The sequence below is a fragment of the Pygocentrus nattereri genome, chromosome 27 (assembly GCF_015220715.1).
Source record: "Pygocentrus nattereri isolate fPygNat1 chromosome 27, fPygNat1.pri, whole genome shotgun sequence".
Taxonomy (NCBI): domain Eukaryota; kingdom Metazoa; phylum Chordata; class Actinopteri; order Characiformes; family Serrasalmidae; genus Pygocentrus; species Pygocentrus nattereri.
This window is the reverse complement of record NC_051237.1, coordinates 13,890,781-13,917,049: the sequence shown is the minus strand read 5'-3', so window position 1 is coordinate 13,917,049 and position 26,269 is coordinate 13,890,781. Positions and strand designations below refer to the sequence as shown.

The 26,269-nt window shown below is 39.0% G+C and overlaps 1 protein-coding gene across 1 annotated transcript; it reads right to left on the bottom strand.

Annotated features, from left to right (window-relative positions):
• Positions 1 to 953: 953 nt before the first annotated feature.
• On the bottom strand, positions 954 to 25,514 carry LOC108430595 (myosin-16-like). Its single transcript, XM_037535307.1, has 42 exons — positions 25,305 to 25,514; positions 24,939 to 25,082; positions 23,779 to 23,935; positions 23,619 to 23,646; positions 23,344 to 23,443; positions 23,114 to 23,206; positions 22,941 to 23,004; positions 22,752 to 22,850; positions 21,550 to 21,653; positions 21,316 to 21,454; positions 20,350 to 20,618; positions 20,074 to 20,244; positions 19,798 to 19,974; positions 19,519 to 19,704; positions 19,343 to 19,430; positions 19,085 to 19,202; positions 17,261 to 17,381; positions 17,041 to 17,177; positions 16,866 to 16,947; positions 16,584 to 16,757; positions 16,263 to 16,490; positions 14,813 to 14,917; positions 14,626 to 14,712; positions 14,405 to 14,550; positions 14,232 to 14,322; positions 14,055 to 14,111; positions 13,882 to 13,968; positions 11,780 to 12,025; positions 11,509 to 11,626; positions 11,283 to 11,410; positions 9,622 to 9,818; positions 9,358 to 9,490; positions 9,001 to 9,217; positions 8,716 to 8,852; positions 8,472 to 8,575; positions 8,155 to 8,347; positions 6,896 to 7,099; positions 3,894 to 4,019; positions 3,625 to 3,795; positions 1,876 to 2,076; positions 1,550 to 1,768; positions 954 to 1,297 (listed from the first exon to the last, which is right to left on the bottom strand). Exons 1-41 carry the CDS (start codon positions 25,512 to 25,514, stop codon positions 1,571 to 1,573), a joined length of 5,835 nt encoding a protein of 1,944 aa, XP_037391204.1. The 3' UTR covers positions 954 to 1,297; positions 1,550 to 1,570.
• Positions 25,515 to 26,269: the final 755 nt, after the last annotated feature.

Below are 26,269 nucleotides of genomic sequence, written 5' to 3'. Positions count from 1 at the left end.
AGTGAGCACATTCCTTACCACTTCTACAAGAATAGCCAGGCTAAACTGCTGTAGTCCATACTTGAACTTGCATTTGCCAGATTCTCATTTGTGGTCACATGAAAACATGTTCATGGCTGTGACATCACTACCATGATGAACAAACTTTTATTGACGCTAATTCTGCTTTTATATGCAAATCAGGGAGTTTTCTCTCAGGAAAAATGTCCCCATTTTGGTTTTGTTCATGTTGGATATAAGAACGCAAAGGTCATGAAACAATAGCTGGCATTAATTGTTTTTGGTCTCCTTTAACTTTTTAATAGCATATATTACTTCACCATTACTAATAATTTATGATTTAGACAGTGTTATTACTTTCTGTGGACGGACTGTTCACCTCTGTCCTCGGCTAGGAATAAGTCAGCATTGATATCGCGACTCAGCCAATCATGTGGTGTCTCCTGATAAAAATGAAGACCACTTGAAAGCAGCATTAGTTTCCATGCAGAGTGGTGGGTTAAAGATATTTTGAAACTTTGATAATGCTTACAAAGTACCTCAGACCGAAGCAAGATGTCCCCATGATATGGATATTTTTTTATATTTTGATTACCGAGTAAGAAACGTAGCCTAACATAATGAGGCACCGTAGTACTTGCAGAGGAAGACAGTGACACGCAGGCTAAATCATCTTCTTATGTATGTGAAGTCATTTTTGAGGAATGTAGCGTGTAGTGCTTGCAACCCCAATTTCATTTCCCGTGTCCAGTTCTGGGAATGTACCAGATATGAGTCTCATTAGCTTTTCTCGTTATTTGACTACATCTTCTCCATTTCTTACCCTCTATTGGTAGTTCTACAATTAAACGAACACAGAGTTCTGCTTGTACCCGTGCAAGAGCTGTATGAGCACAAAGACATCTGTCTATTTCTCATTTGCTATTACTGTAATTAAATGAGACAAAGGGATATACTTGCTTAAAGTTTATTAAGACTGCAAACAGACTCAGACACAAGCTCATGACAGGAGAGTGACAAACACAGGTGTACTCTCCATCGTTGATATGAGAGTTCAGCTCCCCCAATCATTCCCCATTACTGAAGGCCATTTCTAAAGAGATTTAGACAAACTAGATCAATTACAGTCAACACATTAGACTTCATCTAACATTAAAACACATCAGACACACAGAACAATATTTAGATTACTTAAGACTTTTACAGTGTACTTTTAAGACTTTCGTGTTCCTCACTAATTCCATCCGTTGCAGAGAAAGTCTTCAGTTGGGGAATGAATGCTGGTTTGTCTGTCACTCTGTGGAGAAAACATGGAATGAATGTCAAATTTCTGCACCCCAAGGCATTCTGCTTTGAACAGACTAGGCTGGGTTTTCCAAAAACATCTTAGCACAAAGATGATTCTTTAATGGTAGAGCGAGCATTATACTGAAAACTCTCTCACTAAAACTTAGGATCATCTGAACACCAAGATGCTTTTGGGAAACTGAGCACTGATACCTAATCGGGAAAAAAATAGAAAATAAACTGCATTAGCGTTGACACTGACCTCCTGCATGGATCGGACCTCTTACTCCTCAGAGGAACTCTTGGATGTTTTAGTGACCTGCACAATCTCTACGTTAGTGAAGCCTTTGCTCACAGAAGCTCGGTTCCTAGTGCGGAGCTTGTTCAGTGCCATCTCTGCCATGCCTGCTCTCTCCTCAGCGTCGTCAAGCTCATGCACAGTCTTCCTGTATTTGGATAGACTTGTATTTGCTTGCTCTTCCTGCAACCACACAAACATCTTAGGCTGGGAGGCATTTAGGCCAGCTGCTTTTATTACCAACATGTAATACATGTGCAGTGAAGGCAAAAAAACAAGAATGTACTCACAGCCTCCTCTATCTGCCTTTTGTAAGACTTCAGTTTGTTCTGCAGTTTCTCTACAAGCTCCTGCATGCGCTGGTTGGTTTTGTGGTCTTCTTCTGTTTGGAAGACCAGCTCCTTTAGGCGGCGCTCGTTTTTACGCGCTGTCTTCACCGTCTCCACGTGCCGCTTCTGCTCTCCATCAAGCTCACTCTCCAACTCTCTAACCTGCATACAGTGAAGAGCACATCACTTCATGTGTTATGTATGAGTGCAGTGACACAGGAAGGTGTTTTAAGTTGGGGGTGCTGAAATTTTAAGCAGCAGCTACATTACGTATGTAAGTATAAACCCAATTCCAAAAAACTTGGGGCAGTAGGTAAAATGCAAATAAAAAGCAAAAGCAGATTTTTAAATTATCTTTTACAAGTATTTCATTGAAAACAGCACAACTGTACCTTATGAACTTTAGTAATGTTTCTAAATATGTGCTAATTCTGCTAAGTTAATGCCTGGCGCACATTCCAAAAAAGTTTGTCAAAATGATCAAAATACCTGTTTTTGAAACTTTCTACCGCTGAACAGGTAAAAGGTGATGCTATCATGGTTGGGTATTAAAGGAGCATTTGCCAGGTTGTGAAAAACTGAGTGTGCAAATATTCCAAATTTAAGGACTATCAATGTAAACATTTCTCAATGCATAAATGAAAGGAGCTTAGCCATTTTGCCATCTACGGTCCATAACATTATTAAACGATTCAGAGAATCCAGACAAACCTCTGGGCATAAAGGATAAGGCTTACAGTGAATGTCCATGACCTTCGATCCCTCAGATAGGAATGCATTATAAAAACGACATGCTACAGTACTGAATATAACCACAGGGGATTCAGGAATACTCTGGAAAACCCTTGCCAGTAAGCACAGTTCATCGTTGCACCTACAAAGTCAAGACTCTACTATGCAAAGCGGAAGCCATATATCCACAACATCCAGAAACGCCACAAAGTTCTCTGGGCTAAAGCTAATCTGAGATGGACTGAAGCAAAGTGTGTCGTGGCCTGACGAGTCCAACATTCCAACTGTTTTTGGAAATAATGGACATTATGTTCTCCAAGCCAAAAAGAAAAGGTCTAATCCAATTGTTACCAATATGAATTTTAAAAGCCAATGTTTGTCATGGTGTGGTCAGTGGCTCAAATGTGTGGGTTCTGTGTGGGTCTGTAGGGAATTTTGTTTTCTGTATTTTTATTTACCTGTGGTCATCTTCATTCAAAGCCTAGAACAACCTGTAGCTAATAACAAAAATAAAATATGGGGTATTCCAGGAAATTCATTGACCTTTAATTTTTGAGTAAATAACTTTTATTCTTCTGATTGACACCAGATTTTCACTAGATTATTCAATAACTGCTTAAAGTTAAAGTCTAGCTTTATATATTATTGCATAGGCCTGTTAACATGTTTACCCAAGCTCTGCTAAGCTGTGTTCTTGTGTAACGCTTATTTAATACACACTTAAGGCTTTTATTTCTAAGATGAATGAGGATATCTGTGTATTCTAATAAGTCCACTCCTAGTTTGTTTTTCCTATTTGTTCCCTTTCAGATCAGAAACTGTTGTGCTGGGTCTTTAAAGAGTCCTGAAAGCAGGGAGGTGCTGCAACACTGTAAGCACCCTCACTTCTCACTTCCCTGTGTGAGGGTATACATGAAATAAAGTGATCAGAAGAGAGAGAGAGAGTCCGAGAGAGAGAGAGGTGTATGTGGGGCTCACCCTGACTTCCAGTTTTTGGATGGTACGTTTGCCAGCTTTTAGTGCGAGCTCTTCTGCCTCCTCCACTTTCAGCTGCAGTTCCTTGATCGTCAGCTCATTGTTTTTCTTTATCTTCTCTAGATGGATGCAGTGGTCTTGCTCCTGCCGGAGCTCTTCTGCCATACGAGTTGCCTGGGAAAGAGATGAAAACCCACTAGAGTCTTTTTGATCTGATTCACAGGTATTTGAATGACTGTGGAGATGTTCTCTGAGATGAGTGCAATACTAACATCTGTGATGGCCTTCTTGGCTCTTTCATCAGCTGCACGGAATTCACTGATCAGCTCTTCATTCTCGTTGGACAGGCGAGTCAGGTCTGCTTCCATTTTACGCTTGGTAACAATTAGACTTTGGTTCTGTGGGAGCGAACATGTGTGATGAATATACTAATAGAAAGTGCTTTGCAAAAGTTTTCAACCCAACAAAAGTCACCACATTCATCTGGATTACAAATGAGACATACAGATAGTTTCAGCCAAAATATTAATTGCAAAAAATAAGCTTCTAAAGTCATTAATCATTATTTGTCAGAAGATTTTTAACAGAAAAATTACAAACTGAAAAATGCTGCTTGCATAAGTGTTCGGCACCCTTACATTCTCCAGGGGTCAGCACCATGCGGGTCTTCTACTGCCCTGTTCCTGCTCCACAGTATAATTAGATTTTTAGGTAAAAATAAAATCCCTCTTTGCAGTAAAAAGAGCTCTGCTGATTGTTCTAACACTTTATTTTATCAATAAATGGTCTTAAACACTGGAGTTAATATAGCGTTTATCTGCTAATTCACCAACTTTTGACTCTGAATATAGCTGTGCAGACTGCTGGTCACATTGCAATGCAGATAACAATCTTGCCTAGCTAGTAGTTAATAAAAAGGCAAAAAGAAAGATTAAAGACAAACATTGATAGTTTGGAGACAAATGGACAGCTGAACCACTCTGCTGGTTTCCTGATATATTAATCTGCAACAAGAAACTGTCAAACACTAAAAAAGTCACAAAGCTTAAGTCAGATTCTTTTTGGCCAGTTTACTGTTCAAATTTTACCGTTCCACCAGCAGTTGCATTCCGGCACCACAGGCATTTTACAAAAACTATTCCACTTTTCCAACTATTCCACAGCAAAGTTTCCTGCCCGAGATGTGAGAAAAGCAGCTATAGCTGAGCTAAAGCTTAAAGCAGAGTAAAGTAAGTCTGCGTTGTCACTTCTGTTTTTTTAGCCTACACTGGCACATCAGCACATGCTGAGACATATTTACAGTTTACAGTGGTAAAATGAACATAAAATGATGTGGAGTCCAAGGCGGTTTAATTTTTGCTGAAAGGACAAAATGGACTATTCTTCACATTTGAGTTGCCGACCCCTGGATTTGTTATTGATATAACCAACTTTTGCTGCAATAACAGCTTTCTACCAGTTTTTCACAGTGTTTGGAAATAATTTTCACCATTACAGATTTGCTCTAGGGCAGTTTTCAAATAGATTCTCGATTGCATTGAGATCTGAACTTTTTACATTTTTGAACATTTACCTTTTTGTTTTTCAACCACTGAGGAAAAGCATCCCCACAACATGATGCATCCATCATCATATTTTACTGCGAAGATGGATTGTTGAGTAATGGCCAGTCTAAGGTTTGCACCACACTTAGCAATTAGAATTTAAGCAAAAAAGACATCATCATAAAACATTATCCCACATATTAGCTGGGTCAGTCTGATGCTTTCCCTAAACTCTAGATTGATTGTGATTCAGTCACCACTCCATACAGGCCAGCTGAGCACAGAACAGTTTATATCATTGACTGGGGCACCTTCACTTGAGTCTCAGCCACTGAACTCTGTAGCATCATCAAAGTGATTGATGGCCTCTCTATGGCTTCCCTCACAAGTTGCCTTCTTGCTGTGCTACTAAGCTTTAGGGACAGCCTCGTCTAGGCAGTGCCTGGGTGATGCTGCTTCCATTTCCTTGCCGTTTATCCAACAGTGCTCGCTGTGATAAACAAACACTTGGATATTATTTTGCATATTTATAACTTTCTCAGAATGTTCTTTATTCTACATTTTCACAATGTTCATTCAGATTCACAGTCTGACCAGTGGTACTTGAATTAAGGTGGTCTTTTAGCAAGAAAAGTTTAAGATTTTTAATGACTCACTTGGAGCTTCCTCAGGAAAGTGGTTAAATATTTATGTGAACAGCATTTTTCAGTTAGTCATTTTTGTCATAGAATATTTTCTTACATAAAACTAATGTCATTTTAAGTTAATTAATTTTGATGCTCTGTCTTTTAAAAAATATGACACAGCATAACAAATTAAAGTGTAATTTGTAATCCAGATGAATCTGTTGACTTTTAAAAGAGACCTACTACTGGGGTCTACTAGAATTGATTCCCATGCTTCAGTGTTCCAAAAACACATTATTTTTCTTATACTGTACGTCTCTATTAGCCCTCCCCAATAAGCCCAGTGTGCTCTGATTAGTCTGTTTGCCCACCACCAGAGCGGTACCACCCCTACATGTTCCACACATCTTGTAGTCTGCAGACAGACCTTTTTCTCCCGAGCAATGGTAAACACTGGTGTGGCTACTTTTCCAATGGTGTTGGTTTGAGTTTGAGCCTGTGTCTGATCCTGAAAGTCAGGGCAGCGTCTTCTCAATACAGCTACAAAACTAAACACACTCTCTATGGCATTCCAGTAGTTGGTGTGCCAAGCTTGCACATAGGCGGGAAATAAGGATTGTGTTATAAGATTGCATCATCTTGTAATAAAGGAAAAAGGCTGGAATTCCATCAAGGCATTTCAGGCAGCTGTGAAAACTGGAATCTGTGGGAGAGAGTTACACCCTCTGGCATGTACTTTGAGCTGTGTAACATTTGTAGACCATTTATATGCACAAAAATCTATATAACACACTAAAGGAAAGAAAATAGAAAAGCATAATAGTTCCCCTTTAAAGGGTTTGCTGCCTGTAAAACCTTTTAAAAACGAAAGCTGTACTTGTTGTTTTTGCACTAATAACAATAATAAAAGAAAATACTACTACTAATAATAATAGTGCTATAAAGTATGTTGTACTATACAGCACTTATCACTGTTATTTATTATTATTAGTTAAATATTTATTACAGTCGCACACCATGTGCAACATTCATTTTTGCATTATTTTTATTATTATATATTTTTTCAGCAGTGAACAGTGCTATGAAGCAGAATGCGGCATTTACCTGCACATTGAGCTCATTATGGTGCTCAGTAATGTCTACCAGCTCCTGCTCGATGAGTTTCCTGGAGCGCTCTGAGGCTTCCAGAGCGCTGCGCACCTCCTCCATCTCTGTCTGCAGCAGGCAGAGCCGTCGTTCCTGCAGGCTGTACTGCTCTCTCAGCTCTTCATGCAGTCGTGTATCTTCATCCATCTGCATCTGCATATCCTGCCAGGCAGAGGGAAGACGAGAACATCTGCTCAGATTCAAATGCTTTAAATGGAGCTGTAATTTGTTCACCATCACTATACTTCACCCTATAATACCCAGAGTTGGGTAGTTGACTGAAGACTGTATGCACTGTTCTCGTGTACAATAACGTCTTCTGGCACGGTACATAAAGGTACTACATTTAGTATGCATTTAGAATTTGTTTTCTTGATAAGGAACATGGGAAAACTCCGCTGTGGTCATTTGTACTTAACCCACACTATCCTTCACTGTTACTGTTTTTTTTTTCATGCAATTCATTGTTAATCTTTTATGAAAAATCCTGCTTCAGCCCACTGTTGCTCTCATAATCCCCCAAGCATGACTGCTGCATGTCTCTAGAACTGAGACATTTGAAAGAGCCCTCACAGAAGCTGTATACTTCTATCTTTGTGTTTGGTGTGTTTCAGTCTTTGTCTATCTGACGCCAAATAAGCCTCTAAAGTTTGCAACCTCCTATAATAGCATCCTTTAATATTATAATACTTTTTAAGTAAAGTTAAGAACACTCTTCTGATTTCTTTGCCAGAATCTGGCTTAGAATCTGGCCTCCTTTCAAATGCATGCATGTCATATAGGCATATGAACGTCGTCTAACAGAATTGCGATTTCAGTAAGTTATGCATAATCTAATTTGTGTGTAATCTGTGGCATCCATATGCCTGTGTGATGCGTATATACACGAAGGGGAGTCAGACTTTGTATGCTTCAGCTCGTCAGCAAGTGCATGTGTACATGATGGGGGCTCACAGCGTGATTTGTATTTACAACAGTGGTGTAAAAGTAAAATACACTCCGCAACTGTAGGGGGAGCCACAGAGCAAAAATACCAATACTCACATAATGGTGTGTTATTAAAAAATCTTACATAGTGTTGCACAAGTAAAAAGAACACTGAATATCTGTATATATTACAGTGCTGCCCTCATGCCTCCCCAAGGCTTATTTCCAGCCTGTGGGAAACACTGGAGTTTGTTAAGAGTTTCTCACATCATTATAAATGTGTGACTAACTTTGATTTGCTGTTGCAGCCTCTTGAGGGTTTTGACAAGCTCACTGTTGTTCTTGTTAGCATGGTCCAGCTGGATCTCCATCTCGTTCAGGTCAGCCTCCATTTTCTTCTTCAGTCTCAAAGCCTCGGCACGGCCTTTGGCCTCTGCCTCCAGACTAGCCTGCAGCGACTCTATGGCACGCTGGTGGTTTTTCCTGGAAAGAACCATAACAGTCAAGAGGTGAGTATGAGATTAAGAGGTTCCATCTTTCTAATTTCTTCCAGAGCATTTTTGCCATCATTTTAACCAATGACATAATTTGGTGTGAGGATTCTAACCTTGTGATTTCAAACTCTTCCTCTTTCTCATGAATTCTGCGATCAATGTCTGCCTTGACCTGAGCCAGCTCCAGCTGGACTCGGACCACCTTACCTTCCTCAACCTTCATAAAAAGATAGAGGAGAGCAGTTTTATGTATGCATGCCAGGCTAGAGTGCTTAAAATCAAAATGACTCATCTCAATAGTAAGACAGCAAAATACATATGTAGTTGTTTCACTGTTGAACAGATCCTTCATTATACCTCCAGAGAGGTTTCTGCCTCCTCCAGGGCTATCTGCAGCTCATCCCTCTCAACTTCCAGCTTCTTCTTAGCTTTCTGGAGCTCGTGAACACTCTTTCCACCCTCACCCAGCTGCTCCATGAGATCTCGGATCTCCTCTGTTGTATTACCATGACAAGTTATTAAGGTGCTAACTGCACATCCTCCCTTTCCTTATGTGAAGTGTTTTTATTAAGTAGTCTTCACAGAAAATATCATTTTAGCTGGACTTATACACAATCATGTCTTATTAGCAGGTCATCTTACCAGAAAGGGTTTTGTTATCTTTCTTAACAGTTTCCAGGTGGTCAAGTGATTCCTCATAAGCCGTCTTGAGTTTGTACACCTCCGTCATGTAGGAGCGGCATTCCTTTTGGGAATTCTCCAGCTCAAGCTGCAGCTCCTCGCACTTCTGGCTCCACTCCGCAATCATCTTGTCGAAGGTGCGCTGCTTCTTGTCCAGGGCAGCAGCAGCAGCATTGGACTACAATAAAGAGAGAACACCCCCACAGTCAGCTAACAAAGTATAAATGGGATGAATGGAGGAGAGCATGTAGAAATTGTTGTGGGAAACCATTTACTAAATTATAGAATACAAATGTTCTATGAGTAAGTAGTCTTAACCTTCTCCAGGTCAATAGTCAGATCTTCCACTTCTCCCTGAAGCCTTTGCTTGACCTTCTCAAGGCTGGCTGCACGAGCTTGGGCTGCTTCTGTAGCTTCTTCTGCCTCCTGGAGCCGGAGGGTCAGCTTTCGCCTGTAGGAGGAAGGCCCTCTTTTTAATATGAGTTTTTTATTTGCATAGTAATTCTCCTATGGAGAAAGATCTGTGAACAGTATTTGGGTTTTATGTTATCTAAATCATGCATAAAGCATCCATCTGCTTACTTGGTCTCCTCCAGCTCCTCCGTTTTATGGATGGCATCAGTCTCATACTTGGTCCTCCAGGTAGTCACCTCGGAGTTGAGCTTAGAGATGAGCCGCTGCATTTCCGTCTTTCCTTCCTGCTCCTCATCCAGCTGCTCCTTCATCAGGTCCAGGTCATGCTGAGCGTTAGCCAGCCCAATGACAGCTGCACTTCGAGCCTGAATTGGGATAAAGCTATGTTCATTTTCTATACACCAAGTACTTCTATACTTGAGTTGAAGTAAAAATAATCTTTGTTAAATATTACTTGACTAAAAGAAAATGTATTGTTTCTGTATTCATAATATAGTAAAGGTATAAAAGTGCTTGCTCGTGGATGTACTTAATCATTTGCTGCATGAATATGAAATACATGTAAACAGGGATTTTTCTTGTTCAAAATGGCACAAATAATAGAAAGGGTGATACTTTTTGTTGCCCTTTGGCAACAGCACATGATAATAGAACTGCATTCTGCAATCCATACAATGTGAGTAAACCAGCACACTGTCATTGGACAGTGGTCACTTTTGTCATCCTGGCTTGAAAACAAAAAAACATGGACATAACGTCCATCTAGCATAAATGTTTGTTTAGAATACAGAAAAATATGAAAATAATGTGTATATTTGTCTGGATAAAATAATCAACTTGGAAGATTGAAAAGTTGTTAAAAAGTCAGTGTTCAGTGTGTCCAGTTCATTTATTCTAATTCATGAAGTGCAGACTGCAGTTCCATTATTGCATGCTGTTGCCATTTGATAACAATTACATTTTATCATTTCACGCAAAACCTACAGCACCTACACTGATTTTATTTATGGAAAAGACACCCAACCTCACCCTGTGGTGAGGGTATATGTGGATATGAAAAAGACTTCAGTCTCCCAAAAGACTTTTATGATGTTAAGGACAATAACAGGCAAGAACTTACTGTTGCCATATAGTAACACCATCCAATGAAGGTTTACAGAGATATTGTTTATATTATATAATGTTATTTTTGATTAAAAAGTTCTATTATAGAGACCCTTCTGACTGTAAACGTGAAAAAGACGTTTGGTTTCCTGTCACACAACCACAGGAAGGAAAAATCACCTTCATATTTCTGAAGTTTCCCCTAGTCAACAATGAGACTTTTGCATAAGTCTCCTGCTGCTCAGATGTTTTTCCTGAGAAAAAGAGCTCACTAATCTCACATCTCTTCTGGAATTTTAGTAGGTCTCAATAAAGTCACACATCCTCAGAGTTCCCAAGAATATAACATCCATCTTTATCTGCAACTGATTTATAGGCAGGAACTCAACCATTTCTGGATTTCTGAGAGGCTTTTCAGTTTCTTTTCAGATTCTGCAAGTAAGTCTTATTTGGGCCAGAAGTATCTTACATCTCCTTTTCATCTAAAATTATTTTTGAATTTAATTAATAGCAAAACAGTGTTCCTCCTTAATAGAACTTGATGAATCACTGTATACTCTTACTCCAGTAGAAGTGTAGGTAGAATACTTGTATTGTTTTGCAAGAAATACTTTACCAAGTGTATTTCTACTTTTACTTAAGCACAGAAGTATCATGTTATGTCCGCTATGTTTTGATCTTCTGCATGGTCAGATTTCATTGTTCTATCTTTCTATAACATTCACCTTTGACTCTTCATCCACCTGTCTTTTCAGCTCATCATTTTGGGTCGTCAGTGAAGCCTTGATCCGTGTGATCTGGTTGAGCTTACTGTGTGCCTCCCCAAGTTCACGGCTGAGATCACTGTTCTCGGCTGAGAGAAGATCATAGAGACATTTTATTCACATGATTTATTCATAGCATGAGTAATGCTAGTAATCTTAGCTCCGGGCGGGGATGTGCTGTCTCTACCTGACAGACGGATTTTGAAGGCATTGAGCTCAGTCTGGGACTTCTCCATCTCTGCCAGTCTGGAATTAGCCTCTGCCAGGCTGTCCTCTAGCTTACGGACATGGACCTCAGCATTTAGCTGTATGTTCAAAAGAGTCAGTCAAACTATAGTGCATTTATCTTGAGCTACAATAAACAACTAATACTCTGTCATAGTAAAAGATAATCATGGCTGGGGTATGTATTGAGAAATCACTGCATGGGTAATGTATTGCTGGTGATTATCTCTCACCTTGGATTTCTGCACTGACTCCACAGTGGCATTCAGATCATCAATCTCCGCCTTCATGACCTGCTTGTCTTTCTCCAGCTTGATGCGGACTCTCTGTAGATTCTCTACTTGCTCAGCCAGTTCAGCCATGGCATCTGAATGCTTCTTCCTCAGGGCAGAGGCAGTGGCCTCGGACTGCAGAGCTGCCTCCTCCAGCTCTCTGCGGAGCTTCAGCAGATCAGCTTCACGTTTCTTATTCTGCTCAATCTGCACATGTGGAAAAACACACACAAGCACACACACACACACACACACACACACACACACACACACACACACACACATACATGACCTTAAAATTACATAATATGCTATCCAGGGGTCAATACTACACCCAGTTTATTAGGGCATGTGATGTTAATGGACAAACACATAATCTTAAAATAATGGCTGTTTAACTGTTTTTTAGTCAAGAAAATGGTTCTATATAGAAACACTCAGAGAAGCCTTAGCATGATTTAAGAGTTTGTATCATGAAAGGATTCTTCAGATTGATGGAGAATATGCTATAGATGGTTTTAGAAGGGTTCTATATAGCACCAAACAAGGTTCCACTATTGCTATAAACCAGAAAACCCTTTTTGGTACTATACAGAGCCTTTTTTCTAAGAGTGTGGACAAACTCAAGTATTTAACAGCACAGATATACAGTCATTTATCTATCTACATTTAATAGCAAGTCAACCTTTGAGCACCTAAAGTAATGCGAATGCTTAAGGTTAGGGCCAACCAATATTACCAAAAACATATATTAGACTAAACTTTACGTCGCCGTCCAAAAAAAGCATGTATCTGCAAAACCTTTATAGGAGAGGGTAAAAATATTCTGAGCTTTTAATGGAAGTTAATGAGATTTTGGAGCCTTTCTATTGTTCCATTCATCATGAAATTTGTACATGTAAAGGTCACCTATTGAGCTCAAGTTATGAGGAAAACTGAAAATCACAAAAATTGGAGATACTTTTTTGAGACAGTGACAGTTAAAGCATTAGTTAAATTAGAAACTTACATAGTGTAATTGAATTTAATATGCCAGTAATACTATGTTTCATTTTCATAATAAATGGACAGTGTGTAGTTAATAATTTCTCATTTTGCTGAATAAAAGCACAATTACCATGTAGTTTTTGTCTCAGATGAATTATTTCACATGCATGTATGCAAAACTTTCAACACACAAGCATAAATAGAACAGTGACAAGGCTTGGGACTTGACATAGACTCATGTCCAAAGCAAATAAGATTGACTCAGTCTTCACACCCAAACTTTAGCACAAAAAAGAAAGCTTTTTTAATTGTACCTGGTTGGACAACTTTCCTGGTTAGCAAAGTTGGATGCAGCTTTCATTCATTTTGTATATAGTTCTGCCAGCATAGTGGTGGGGCTGTGCTCCCCATAATTTAGAGAGTGCTATCTAACTGCTGTGAATCCTATCAGTGCCCACATGACATAACAGATCAGTTTTGAAAAGAATACCCTTCTGTGTGTCAGGATCTTATGCCCATAGGTATAGTTTTACCACCAAATTATATTCAGGAGAAATGCTGTTCGTCTAAATAACTGAAAACTTTACAGATGTAATAAGAAGTTTTTAGAGGGCCAAGAAATTCAGGCGCAGCTTGAGAACGGTGTGTGAAAGAAAGAATTTTTTTCAACATGAAGAATGTAAATATTATGAGTTTTATTTTTGTAAATATTATGAATTTACTTTGTTCTTTCTTGGAACTCTGTTAAACTTTGAAACTTTGCCTCGGGCAAGGCTTTGCAAAAAATAAATAAATAAATAAATGAAAAATAGCACTTTGGACATCAAGGGACAAAGAGACAGATTCCTGAGCACCTGCAGCTCCTGTCCCCTGCATATGGTACCACTTAGTTTTTACTTTTTTGGTTCTATATATTTATTTATAATTTTTTACAATCAAAAAGTTCTATCTCGACTCTATGCCTAGATATTTTGTTTGAAAAAAAAAAACAGGTTAGCTGCTCTAGTGAGTTGGTCCAACATTCGAAACGTGACAAGTTGCAGTATATAGACAAAATTTCAATTATACGTGCTTGCCTGCGCAACAGTGGCACCTCCTGCCTCTTCCAGTCTGTCGCTGAGGTCCTCTAGATCCCGGGACAGATCTGCTCGCTGCTTTTCAACCTTAGAAAAGAAGACACAGTTAAACGAATGACAAGAAAACGGAGCATGTGGAAATGCACTGGAGTGAAATGAACAGAGTCATATACCTTCGCTCTTATTGCCCTTTCCGCCTCCAGTTCCTCCTCAAGCTCCTCAATGCGGGCCTGGGTGACAGGAAAATATGTCAGTGGAATTGCAAAGGAATAGCAGTCATTTGTTTTCTTGGCATAATCATCTAGAAAGAGAAGCCCGAAATAAAGGCGACAGATTATTGTAATAAAGACCTGGTGCTCTTTGAGCTTCCTGTGCAGAGTGGAGCTGAGAGATTGTTCATCCTCCAGTTTTGCATTCAGATGGTTAATTTCCATGTCCCTCCTAAAAAGAAGTTGCATTGCTTAGAATATTCTTATGATGGCAAAGATTAGGCACTATAAAGAGTGAAAAGTATTGTGCGCACTTTTTGACAACTTCTTCTAGATCAATCTTAGCTCTCTCCATCTCGTTGAGATTGTCGATGGTCATCTTCAAGTCAGCCTCTGCTTTGCGTCTGGCTTTCTCCACCTCTCCTCGTATTTTCTTCTCCTGTTCCCAGTTGTCTTCCAACTAAAGAAACAGGATTCTTCTTGTTATAGTGTTTCATTGAGACACTTGCTTTATGTCTTGTTTTTTCAGACTCACCTCATGCACTTGTGTGGTGAGTTTGCTGTTGGTTTTTGTGAGGTGGTTTACTTTATCCTCCTCTGCTTGAAGGTCATCCAGAGTACCCTGGGGATGGAAAAGTGGATTGATATGTCTCAATATGGCAAAGATGGGGTGGGGGGGGGGGGGGGGGGGGGGGGGCATAAACCATGTAGCAATGCCTAACCTGTTGCAGTTCTTCCAGAGCCTTCTTTTCCTTTTGGAACTTAGCAATGGTATCATCTCTCTGACCAAGCTCTGCTGTCAGAGAACGCACTTTGGTGTCCAGGCCCTGGAATGCCACAAGTGAATCTTTAAAATGTTTCTTTTCAAATCACTGTGCTTTTGTTTGTTTTTATTTTTCTGGGTGAGTATTACACAATTTTGGAATTGTAAGATTTCCAAGAGTGCAAAAACGTGTTGTTTAATACAGTGGCAAACCTTGACTATTACAAATAGTACTTCACACACACACACACACACACACACACACACACACACACGCATATTTTCTAAGCCACTTATCCTACTGGGTCGCTGGGGGAGCTGGAGCCTATCCTAGTAGTCACTCCAGGCCATAAATAGTCAATAAATATGGTAAAAAACATCTCTATGATTGGAGTGGGTGATATGGCAATTATGATACTTTCATGATACATGACACGCATCACGATATTTACTTTTCAAAATGTAATAAGTTCAAACAGACAAAATAGACCCTGTAGTACCATGTATGAAAAAATACAACTGCAATGATTTTTATTCAATGTTTTGCAAATTGCATTGTACTAAATCCAATTAAGCTGGCCTAGGTATGCTCACGATAGCCACAGTATGCTTATGGAAACATATTGTGACATAATTTATCCTGACAGTGCTAAAATATTGTCAACATGCCCACTCCTACTCTATAATAATGCTAATTTCTGTTAGCCACCCCATGGGATTATAATAATATGTTAGTGTTCAGCTAAAAGCGATTGACATGAACTTGTATTGGCCATTCTACATCAAATGTGGACATGTGAACTTGTAAAAACTGGTAAAACTTCTTGTAAACTTGTAAGAAACATATTAACATGTTTTACCTTGTAGCATTTTTTGATGACTCTTTCAGTAAAGACCACCGTTATTGAGCCACTGCTGCTGTTCTCAATTTCTAACATCTGATTGAAATGCTCTGATCAGGCTACCACCTCAAATTGAAGTCAGTGGTGTATCTATGACTTCTGAAAGGCCTAGAGTGATATTGCTTCCCTCTAAGTTAGTAAAACCCATTAAAAATCAAAATATGATTGTTTGATTCTGCTGTCAGTTCCTAGTTATATTATCTCAGTGATTAAACTCACAAGTTAGACCTTCCGTTTAGCTCCCTGGCTTGGCTGTGTCTACCTAGATGCTTTGAAAAAATCTAAAATCTCAACTGAACAAATTTCCATTGGGCATTTCCAAACAAAACAAAACAATGAAATAAGAGTAGTACTACATTACTACATTTCCTGTTTAGATACAACAAGCATGACTGTTATATTAAACTAAAATTAAATTTTTATTTCTTTTTTTTCATTTCTCAGAAGTCATTAGGCTTTCCCTGCTCTGTGCTGTCCCCACTGGGTAAATACAGCCTTGCTTTTCACCTGTTTTTCCTTCTCTGACTTTGCCAGAGTAGATTCCAAGCCTTCAAGGTCTCTCTTCAGGTCCATCAACTCTCCTTCCAGCTTGCGCTTCTGAGCACTTAATGCCATAGCTGCACCCTCCTCCTCCTCCAGCCTCTCCTTCATATCCTGAATATGCTCCTCCATGTTCATCTTCTGTTTCATCAGCTGGTTACAGCGCTCCTCTGCATCTGCTATGCTGTCTTGTTCCTATGAGCGGAAAAAATGTGCCATCAAATAATTTTCAGCTGAACTCTCTCTCCACATGTATTTTACATGTCATGATCATACCCTTGAACTTACAGCTGCTAAGGCTAAGGCCAAGTCACTCTTTTCTTTGGAGAGAGTGATTAGTTTTTCGTCAAGCTCTTTGATCTTCTCAGTCATTTCCGCTGTTTTTTCAAGCGCAACTCGTAACTCTTCCTCCTTGGCTTTCAGCTCATCCTCCTGACGAGCTACGTGGAGCAAAGGCTTAACCTTGTATGAAAAACGATGTTTGTAAAGGTAAAGGAGTAGATAAGAAATGAGCAAAAAAAAGTTTTCAAAAAGTTTTTAAAAGTCTTCAGCCTTGTCATTTAAACTCACCTTTGTGTAGAGTTTCCACCAACCCCAAAATCGGAGCTGAAGGAACTTCCTCACGTTTCGCTGGATGGCAATGAGAGCAATTCTAAAATAAGAGAGGTCTTAGAAATAAGTGCAAAAAGAAACGGAAAAGGGCTTCAGAAGCAGAATAGGAAAAGTTATACGAGTGCTGACTGACCTTCTCTCAAGCATCTTCTTGAACTCAATTCTCATGAGCGTGCCCCTCAGACGGGCCTGCAGCATGGTCATGATCTTAGCCAGCCGCTCATCTCGCATGTCCTCAAGCTTAGCCAGGACTCCAGCACGGAAGAACACCTGCAATATACATTCATGATGTACTTCATGACATTCTGCATTCAGGTATTGAAACCCGTGACACTGTGGTCCAGCAATCATACCTTGGTGTGTCCGATCCTGTACTCCATATGGTCCAGCCCAGTTGAGCCCAAAATCAACTCAGAGGCTTTTTTGTTGTCCACAAATCCCTTTGGGATGATGTTGGGGTTCAGGATGTAGTACCTGTGAAAAATGTTAACATTATACCATTCAAAAGTTTGGAATCACTCATTAAAAATCGCTGGTATTTTATGCAATTATAATTTACACAGTTTAGATTGAAATACCCTAAGCCAGAGACCAGATGTTGTATTTTATATTTCAGGTTTTTTTTTTTTTGGTAAATCATTAATTGTATAGTGCAGCATTATTACCATTCTTAGGTAACAGAGGTGTGTAAAAAAAGCTTTGGGCCTACTGGTGGGTCCTGGCAATTTACAGTGTTAATCCTGTGCCTTGCAGTATTTGATTCAGCACAGCTGATCCAGCTCATCAGCTGATTTTTGACCCCTTTATACGTGTGAGCAGGTTGGTGGTTGTTGGTGCAGAGAATAATGAAACTGTGCAATGCTGTGTGATGCCATGAGCAGGGTTCAGAAATGCTGACACAGTGTATCTGCCCTGTGATGGACTGGCGGCCTGTCCGGGGTGTTTCCTGCCTTCTGCCTAATGACTGCTGGGATAGACTCCAGCACTGCTCACAGTCCACAAGGATATGCAGCTTAATGCAGATAATGTGTGTCTGTGTCTGTGTCTGTGTGTGATATAGTGTAATTATATATTTACATTAAATTTCTCACTTAGTTATCTACATATTTGATCACCAATTTTCAAAATGAGGCATTTTGGATGTTAATGTTAGTAGAACTTCATTCTTGCTGCTCTACAGTTTTCTCAGTTATTATGGAGCCACCTACAGCTTTGTTCATCATTCTAGACATATCTAATGTTTCTTAAATGTTTGCATTTTCCTACAAAGTAATTGAAACCTATAAATATAAAAATCTTAATAAAATCACTTTATACTTAAAAATAATACGTGTGAGGGGTAACATACTTTTATTGCTTAAGTACAACATTATTTTATTGCTTTTATACAACAGTATAAATCATGAAACAAGAAAATTAAGGAAGTATCAAAGCAATAAACATTGTATCAAGAGCCATTTGTCTAGATCCAGATGAAGCATAACCCTAGACAAAAAAGAATTTCCAATGGTGATTCAGCACCAGCACTACAATTTAGTCTAGGACAAGGCCTGATCCATGTCTGGGAAATTGGCCCCAAATGTAGCAAATGTTTCTGCCAAAAAGTCATAGCCTTGTGTATTACAGCCATAAAACTCAGAGTTTTACATCAGCCTTTTCAATGCTTGATTAACTTAAGCATTGATTTGTTACTGGCAGTTGGAAAGCATTTCACAGCCTGTCTTGTTTGCCAAACTATATTTTGTTTGTTTAGATTTGATGCTTGCTTAGGAGCAATGACTGCTTTGAAAACTGGATGTTGACCTGCTGTCTCACTCTTCAAAGTTCCACCAAATGGGCTGCAGGTCAAAAATGATCTTATACACACTTTATACTGTAATCATTTTCTGTGTTTGTGTGTACAGAAAAAGAAACAGCTATTTAAAGTTGTTACTTAGCAACTGTTCCTCAGCAGAATGATGCAGAAAAAATAGCTGTTATACAATCAATCAGACTGTGATCAGAAGTACCTGTTGACTGTTGTATAAAAGAATCTACCACAAAATTAGTTTAATATTAAAGAAAACAGTGGATCTAAATTATTGAAAGGCAGTGTAGGTGTATACTGACCACATGGCATCTCTTAAAGGGCAGTGATTAGTCACTGTTGGCTAAGACGCTGGATGAGAGAGGAATACCTCTGTTTAAACTCAGGGTACTGCAGTCTGTTGGGAAAGCCTTTCCTGCAAATGCGAATTCCCTCCAGGACTCCGTTACAGGCCAGCTGGTGCAGGACTAAATTTGCATCACAAACACCTGGTCAAACACAATGACTTACATAAGCGTTCCGAGTCACAGGAATGATACTTTAATGTGTGAGTATTAATTACACAGTGGTAAGACATTCTGTAACATTATAAGCGAAATCATTTGATCATTTCATGGTTCATGTTTACCAGATTGTTTGAATTCGTTGGGTACGATGCAGCGTACAAAGTGCGGTGCTGTGCTACGCAGGGTGCTCATCAGTTTGTTCAGCTGCTCCTATTAAATGGGATGAACAGAACAGGAACAGAACAGTTAATCCTATATTAAAATTATTTAAATATGAGGATACTGTAGATTCTAGTACCCTATAGAAAGCAGATACGGTCTGGAAGGAAGAGCCCTTTTTCTGCTTTTTGGTTCCTGCAGCAGCTTCCTCTTCTTTGAAGAGGTGAGCCAGGAGGGACATGGAAGACTTCTGGTACAAGGCAACCACTGTTTCATTCAGTGGGTCCTTATTCTTTTCTAACCAGCCTGCAATGTTGTACCCAACCTGAATATTTGGATTGAAGAAAACACAGTGAGTAAAATCTCAAAGTCTGTAGAGATAAAAAAGGACTTTGAAAATACATCTAAGTAGACTCACGGTGCCGGCATAGTGAATCAGCTCAAAGTGCACCTCTGGACCTTTCTTCCCACCTTTTGGTTTGAGGAAGTTAGCAGATTTGCCCAAATGATTATCATACAAGGCAGTCTTGAAAGTAGTATCTGTGGCCTTGGGGAACACACACTGCTCCTCAAGGATGGAAAAGATACCCATCGGCTGGAATACAGAAGACAGTTAGGAAGTGAGAAAATGCTGAAAACTGGGAAAGTGGGTTATTTTTGGCACAGATTCCTCCTAGACTGGAATTTGACTAACCTTTTCCAGCAAGTCAATACAGGCCTGCAGGTCAAGCCCAAAATCTATGAAGACCCAATCTATCCCCTCTTTCTTATATTCCTCCTGTTCCAGGACGAACATGTGGTGGTTGAAAAACTGTTGCAGTTTTTCATTTGTAAAGTTGATGCACAGCTGCTCAAAGCTATTAAACTGTGAAAGGGGTGCCAGAAAATAACAACAGATTTGACATCTTGGCCAATTTGAGATGCAAAACTCAGTCTGTTCAGCATAATTGCACAAAATATTAACAATTACCTCAAAGATTTCAAAGCCAGCAATATCCAGAACGCCAATGAAAAACTGGCGCTGCAACTTTGTGTCCAGTGTTTTATTGATCCTGTTCACCATCCACTTAAACATTCTGTCGTAGATGGCTTTAGCTAGAGCTCCGATGGAGTAGACACACTGGTCCTGGTTCTGACCTTTGGTCACAAACTCATTTCCAACTTTAACACGGGGCCTTGTGATCCCTTTTTGCAGATCCCCGGAGTTGATCCCCATCAGGTGGGCAACTTTGTCAGCCACTGAAAAGCAGGTGCATTACAAGAGAGTTCATGCTCTTACCCTAATGACCCTTTTATGGACCCACTCTCTTAACTGTAGCACTGTGTAGAAGTGTTTGGATTACTTGGATCATGAGAAGCCAAAAATGCAACCAACTTCTATGACTGGACTTTAAGATGTGAAAAAATAAAACTGCAATTTTTTTGAAAAACTGAAAGCAAGGCTTCTGAACATGTATAAACATGCTAATTGCTGAAAAAAATCATTGTCATTAGTAATTATCTGCTATATATTATGATTTTATTCTCCGTCAAACTTGTAATAACAGAAGAACCCATTTTGGTGCTATATAGAACCGTTTTCACAAAAGGTTCTATATAAAACCATAAACAACACATTATCAAGCTGGAGAACTATTTCACTATGCAAAGATCCTTTTACGCATGGCAGTGATTCTATATAGAATGCATGGTCCTAAAGAGAACCAATCCCTTTACTAAAGAACCCTTGAAAAACCATCTTTTGTGTGTGATACTATAAATAACTTGCATGTTAGTTTTGTAGAAATTTCTGAATAATTCATAGTTGTTACTTAACAATAAGTCTAAATATTTATCACAAAGTGTAATGGAGATCATTATTATGAGATCAAATACCCTCATGTGTAACATTCCATTAGTTCATTTTACAAATTGAAAACTGACGACGTCTGCTCACCCTCAGTTGTGGCAACATCAGCCTGCTCCTCTCTTGCTTTTTGCTTGAATTTCATGTTACCAAAGTGCATTATGCCCCCGGTTAGTTTGTAGATGCCCATTTTCTCCTCAGCAGTGAAGCCAAGAACGTCAAAAGCCATCTTTGAACAGACAGAAAAATGAACATATGTTTCTATTTCTTATAAAACTGGACAATATTGTTGTTGGATGCTTCTAATGATACATTTTGGCTTACATCAGTTAGCATTAGTTCTTCACCATCGTCCATGTTATCCACTACAGTAACTCCTTGGCAGATCCAAACATACTGTTTAGGGTCAGGAACCAGAAGGAGAGCCTCTGTAAAGAACCAAGAGATCGTAAAAAAAAATGGGAATGTGAAATACCCTTCATAAGTATGAAGTACACTTCATTAGTGTTTTAACAGTTTTGACTTTGAGCACACATGATTTAAAATGAAATGTATCCCTATGAAGTTATAGAATGTCAGCTTATAGGATTTACTTCTATCTAGGAATCAAATAAGAATCATAGGAAACCTCTCAAAGAAGTTCAGAAAAAGGACCTCAGTTATCAGGTCATGTGATCGACTTGGCCAGTCAAGAATATTTCACTAGTGAAGAGATGCAATGCCTAGGTCTGTAAAAAAAACACTGGTGCGAAGGATTTTAATACCTTGGCCAGGACCTAAAGTTTTATTGCACACTTCTTTAAACTGAGAATAGCTCAAGCAGTTTGGGTTGAAGTCTCTGTAGTTACTGAAAAATTAAATTAGATTAAGTCACCCTTATTAGTCCCACAACAGAGAAATTTAACCTCCGCAATCTAACCCATTTGTACAGTGAAACACCACATACACACTAGTGAGGACACACACTAGGGGACATTGAGCACACTTGCCCAGAGCGGTCGGTAGCCCTACCCACAGCGCCCGGGGAGCAGTTGGGGATTAGGTGCCTTGCCCAAGGGCACCTCAGGCGTGCACTGTCGGCTCAGGGGCTCGAACCAACAACCTTCCGGTTGCAAGGTTCCCTAACCTCCAGCCCACGGTTGCCCATAATAAGCTGTAATATGTAATAAACCTGGGTTTTTAAGGGGTTAAACTAATAATGCTAAATAAATAGCTGTAAATCCTATATGGTTTACCCAATATACATGTACACACCTTTTAACTTTAACCACAAAGTCATTGTTTCATTTCAGATCCAGTGGGTGGGATTTGCAACAAAAGCAACAAAGCCTAGTACTTAGAAATTACACTACATCATCGTGTCTACCCCGTAAACTAGGTTAAACTACACTTTTATAACCTAAGAATAACTCAAACCATTTGCATTGAAGTCCCTGTAGTTACTGAATAATAAGGCTTAGTATGTAATGACCTGGGATTTTCAGGGGTTAACAGTCGAGTGTCTGATCAAATTTTGACATGCTTACCCAGCAGCTCTGGTTTCTTCCCTGACAGAAGCTGGTAGAAGATGTGATAGCTACGTTCCGCTGGTTGCTGAGAGATCACACGAGACTTCTCCAGTAGATCTTTAGGCAGAACCATTTTACATATTACAATAATGTTACAAAATGTTAGCCAAAACAGGACAAAATTTAGAATACGTTTCAGACACTTACAGCTTTCAATGTCGGCACCAGCCAGCTTAGCTGTTGGCCCAAAATGGATTCGGATAAATTTTCCCTGAAATAAATATGGCAGTTATTCAGGAGTATAAAGTATCGCTATATAAAGTTATATATGTATAAATAAATAAATATATCATTTAAAATCAAGCACAAAGATTCCTTACAAATCGAGAAGAATTGTTGTTCCTAGTGGTTTTGGCATTGCCAAATGCTTCCAAGACAGGGTTAGCCTGGATGATTTGATCCTCCAGGGAGCCCTGTGAAAGCATGTTTTCACCATCAAGGATAATCACCATCACTGAACACAAGCAACAACGGGAACTCTAGGCTGATTGGATTTTGGAACCGATGGAGTGTCGTGTTCCACATGAGAAGATCAAACATGTTTACTTGCCTTGGAATCTGAAGGCTGCTTTCCTCCAGTGGCACCCACATTGGCAAAATACTGGATGACCTTTTTGGTGTTCTCAGTCTTGCCAGCACCGGATTCTCCACTAGGAACAAAGATATTTAATGAATGGATAAAAGGAGGTATTTTCCTAATACCAAATTGAGCCAAATTGAGAAACTGGCTATATTTAGAACAATAATGGTTGGCATGAAGAACTGTCAGATACATCTGGAAAGTTACAACCACTCTCTAAAATAACTGTGACAGTAAAAACTTACGTGATCAGCATTGACTGGTTCTCTTGCTCTAAATTTACAGATGAGAAGCACAGAAAATTATTTTTTGTCATTAACATAAATTTTCTGGAGGAATGCTTTAAATCGAAATGTATGATTCTAATTTGTACCACTGAAGTCATTTTACCATTTTGTCACTCACCCATCATCATGTCATGGTATGCATTGTCAGAGACGGAGAAAAGATGAGGGGGGACTTCATTGCGTTTCTTCCCCTTATACATCTGGGCCACTTTCACCCCATAGATTGGAAGCCATTTATAAGGGTTGACAGTCACACAGAAGAGCCCAGAGTAGGTCTGAAAATACAGATGACCTTGTTGCATATTTTTAATATTTGTCATACACAAATTTGTTCTATACAGTAACACAAAAAGGTTCTTTGACCCTCTTTTTAGCAGAGCCCTTTTTGGTGCTATACAGAACCATTTTAAAGGAAAGGGTCTTATTTCTATAGCAGCTATAATTCAGTTTCTGAATATGACCATTTTCTTTACTTCTTAGAATGAAAAAGGCTGCTTGTGCCTTTATGACTGATTGATGTAAATGAGCTCTGTTCTAATTGGCTACCCTGTACTGTACCTTATTAATTTTAGCATTAATGGGTGGAGCTAGACTGCTACAGGCTGAATAGACAGATATTTGTATGTGTAATGATTTTCATTTAATCATAAAAACAATACTTTCTGCAACATAATTTTTATATATAGTCATATGCATAATTTTGTGCGCCCCTTTTTTCGACTGTCTAGGTGAAAATGAGTTCAGACATCCTCTACAGAGAACTTCTATACATATTAATACACAGTTACTGTTTGCTTTCTAAAATGAACAGATTGGAAAAAATAAAACAAAGTATTGCCTGTGCAAAAATTATAGCACATTTAAATTTAAGGTTAAATTTTCCCAGCATGTTTAATTCAGCAAATCAACAAAAACTGTGCTGTAAAATGCAACAAAACATGGTGTTTGACCAGGGTGTTCAAACTTTTGCATACAACTGTACGTGCTGTATGGACAGGTGACAGTAAAAATATTACAATGCTAAACAAGTTCTGTTCCATAGCAAAGTGGATAAGATTTAATTTTTAATTATATGGATACATTAAAATGATTCCTTACAATAAAACAAATATACATAGAAAAGTTTTCCATCTTAGAGAAGAACCATTAAGCCATGCAAAAAGTTCTAACGGTTCTAAAACCTTTATTACCTTTACTGAAGAACCAATGATGCACAAATTTTTAAGGGTGTATTTTATATTTTTTGTACAACAGATGAGTAGAAGACATTGGACTTACATAGATTCTCATGTGGATGTAGCGTGAACGAAGGTTCTCCAGCACACTGGCCTCATTCAGGAAGGTCAGATTAGCCATATCGCTGGCCTGATAAAACTTTGGAGGATTCATTTGCTGCATGTCGTCCTTCTTTACAGTGACTGTCTGTTGCGATAAAGGCAAAATCAGCTGAGTGGAACTTAATAAATAAGTAATAAAATTACTGTCAAGTATTAAAGTCAAATTTAATTCCACCTAAAACCCATTTTCAAGAACTATGAAAAAGTATGCCGAGGTGGGATAGAGACTGATTGGGGTGATGTTATTAAAAAATAAAACAAAATAAAACATCACAGTGTACATGTTATGAGCATGGAGTGAACATACCATGTTTTTGACTGTTTTCACAGTGACTTTGTCACCGTCCTCAGACTGGATCTCTGCTGCGATGAAGCCTTCCTTCTCGTCCTTCACCCAGCAGGACTTCTTGATGTCGTAGGACTTGTTCATGGCCTCTAGCCTCTCTTTTTCTGAGGGAGCCAGGAAGGGCATGGGGTCCACATCATCCCCACACTCACCTTTATAGGCACCTGGCATGGTGGCTCAGCTCTTAGCACACAAACTGGCCAGTCGAAAGAGGGTTCCACTCAGGCAGCTACATCAGAAGAGATATCAACTCAAAAAGATGCTTTAAAACAATGGCTCCACACCCTGATTCTGCATCCTGCACTGTGGAAATGATTCAGTGTTTTAACTTAACTGAAAGATAGTAACCTAGTGGCCTTAAACATTTCCGAATTCATTGTATTTCAAAATAATAAGTTAAGAATGTAAAAAAAAGTATTGTTCTATTAACTTGCTTAGATTGAACTCAAAACTACCATTTTTACGGTGTGGAGTACCCTTGTCTGGCCTTCGTATTTTAATGTTTTCTCTGCTCCTTCAAGACCTAATTGAATCTAGGAAAGGCTTGTTAATTGGCTGAATAATTGGATCAGCTGTGTAACATCAGAGAAAAATATGCAAGACTCAACTTGCACAGTGGTGGACAAAGTACATAAATCATGTACTTGAGTTAAAGTAGAGATACCCATGGTAAAATATTACTCCAGTAAAAGTAGAAGTTCCTCCATTTAGACCTCCACTTGAGTAAAAGTACAAAAGTATTTGCCTTCAAATGTACTTAAGTATCAAAGTAAAAGTACTGAAAGAATGCAATGCAACTTAGTTACAAGTTTAAGTTTAATAAAAGCTTGTTTTAAACACAGGTTCACAAATGAGTTTCCCTTTACTGTATTGCATCTGTATGCCTCTGTTCATAAACATAAACTAGCAAAAACAAATTTACTATA